At 39.2% G+C, this 2,500-nt stretch overlaps 1 protein-coding gene across 1 annotated transcript in view; it reads right to left on the reverse strand.

Annotated features, from left to right (window-relative positions):
* Positions 1 to 1,197: 1,197 nt before the first annotated feature.
* LOC119596408 (protein kinase C-binding protein NELL1-like) overlaps positions 1,198 to 2,500 on the reverse strand; it is a 106,452-nt gene continuing 105,149 nt past the window's right edge. Inside the window, exon 14 of the mRNA XM_037945643.1 lies at positions 1,198 to 1,478. Coding sequence (XP_037801571.1) covers positions 1,422 to 1,478 — 57 coding nt within the window. The 3' untranslated portion in view covers positions 1,198 to 1,421. The remainder of the gene's footprint in view (positions 1,479 to 2,500) is intronic.

Genomic DNA, 2,500 nt, shown 5'->3' on the forward strand with positions numbered 1-2,500 from the left:
AGAGAGAGAGAGAGGAGAGAGAGGAGAGAGAGAGAGAGAGAGAGAGGAGAGAGAGAGAGGGGAGAGAGAGAGAGAGAGAGAGAGAGAGAGGGAGAGAGAGAAGAGGGGAGAGGAGAGAGAGAGAGAGAAAGAAGAGAGAGAGAGAGGAAGGAGAGGAGAGAGGAGAGAGAGAGAGAGAGTAGAAGGAGAGGAGAGAGAGAGAGGAGAGAGAGGAGAGAGAGAGAGAGGGAAAGAGAGAGAAAGGGAGATGGAGAGAGAAGGAGAGAAGAGGAGAGAGGAGAGAGGAGAGAGAGAGACGAGAGAGAGAGAGAGAGAGAGAGAGAGAGAGAGAGAGAGAGAGAGGGAGGAGCGGAGGGAGGAGGGGAGAGGGAGAGGAGAGAGAGAGAGAGAGAGAGAGAGAGAGAGAGAGAGAGAGAGGAGAGGAGAGAGAGAGAGAGAGAGAGGAGGGAGAGGGAGGGAGGGAGGGAGAGAGAGGGAGGGAGGGAGAGAGAGGGAGGGAGGGAGGGAGGGAGGGAGGGAGGGAGGGAGAGGGAGGGAGGGAGGGAGTGAGGGAGAGGGAGAGAGGGAGAGAGAGAAAGAGAAAGAGAAAGAGGGATGACAGAAAAGGAGAGAAGAAGTCAAAGTGAATGACGGAATAAATAAATAAGTATACATGCTACTGTTTGTGTGTTTGTGTGTGCACATATCAGTATATGGAAGTGTAGACTACAGTATATTTTATCAAAATTTATATAAATAAAGTGTTGTTATCATGAAAATACCTAAGTGTTAGTGCTAAGAAAATACATTCTTGATAACTTGAGGTGATGAAACAATGATTTTTTTTTTATGTATCCACATCATTAACATGCATGACATTTATTAACAACAAAACACACTTTTTAAAAGTTAAATTGTCAGTATAGTATGCTGTTGTTTTGCTACTTTTAAGTTTCATCACATTTGTCTATTCTGAATGATTTTTCTAAACACCTTGAATGCATGCAGTCATTCAAGCTGATACTGTGCGCATATAATCCACTGTGGATGCTTGTAAAATCTGTATTAAATTTTTAGAAGAATAAGTGCCTACAAATGTTTCATGCCGATGTACACCTGTAAGTAGAATTCATCCTTGGTATTTATGAATGTTCATGGAAAGTCTCATGTATTGGTACAAGAATGTGTTTTTTGTTATGTGTTCATCATTACTACTGTGGTTTAATGGCTGCACTCTATAAATCTTTCAGGTCAAGAAGACAGTACTCTACACATGTCTCGTGCATATCCCAGATATCAAAAAATATATAGATGTGAGTCGTGCAGGACCCAAACATTGATGGTGTGAGAGAAACTGAGGGAGTGAAGACGACTACCCGACGCTAGGCCACTAGCCCGCCCCGCAACAAGCAACGCCCGTGCAACAAGAGGCCACAACTTGATTACCGGTGAACACGGATCGCACCACCCCGACTTCCACCCTCCCAGCAGTACGGCATCTGTAATATCACATTGCTATTAGTAAGGAGACACCAATACACAGCAGCAAACAGCCAAAGCACCATGCTCACTCGACCATGTCTGCAGGTTCACCATCTGAAACTTGTCTTTAAGATTCAGTGTCTCATTTAACACTGATACATGTATAAAACAATTGGATTTTTTTTTTCTTATATAAGCTTGCAGGCTGGTAGAGCTGTTAAAAGAATGGTATAGTAACATCACAAATAATGTTATTTTGAATAAGTGAATAAATAAATAAATAAATAAATATACAGTGATACTTGTACATATGCAATATATATATGCAATATATATATATATATATATATATATATATATATATATATATATATATATATATATATATATATATATATATATATATATATATATATATATGTTTACATAAACAATAAACATATGTTTCAACCAACATCTATCAATCTTTCTTTCACTAACAATGATTTACTGAGAAACTGATGCTGCAGGCATATCCCAAAGCCAATATCAGATATTGTTGTTATTATGTATATGCAACTCTGCAAATTTCAGATTAGAAGAACACATCAAATGAAGCACTATTTTCATATAAAATCAACAATATACATAAACATCAATAGAAACATTAATAAGGATTATTTATAATACATTTCAACTTAATGAAAACAGTAAACCATTACTACATAATATCCTACAGAATCACAATCAAGCATCTCTCATCACTGAATGTGTGTGTGTGTGTGTGTGTGTGTGTGTGTGTGTGTGTGTGTGTGTGTGTGTGTGTGTGTGTGTGTGTGTGTGTGTGTGTGTGTGTATGTGTGTGTGTGTGTGTGTGTGTGTGTATGTGTGTATGTGTGTGTGTATGTGTGTATGTGTGTGTGTATGTGTGTATTTGTGTATGTGTGTGTGTGTATGGTGTGTGTGTGTGTATGTTGTTTGTGTGTGTATGTGTGTGTGTAGTGTATGTGTGTGTAGATGTGTGTGTGTGTGTGTGTGTGTGTGTGTGTTGTGTATGTGT

Source organism: Penaeus monodon, chromosome 37, assembly GCF_015228065.2.
Source record: "Penaeus monodon isolate SGIC_2016 chromosome 37, NSTDA_Pmon_1, whole genome shotgun sequence".
In the NCBI taxonomy this organism is placed as follows: Eukaryota; Metazoa; Arthropoda; class Malacostraca; order Decapoda; family Penaeidae; genus Penaeus; species Penaeus monodon.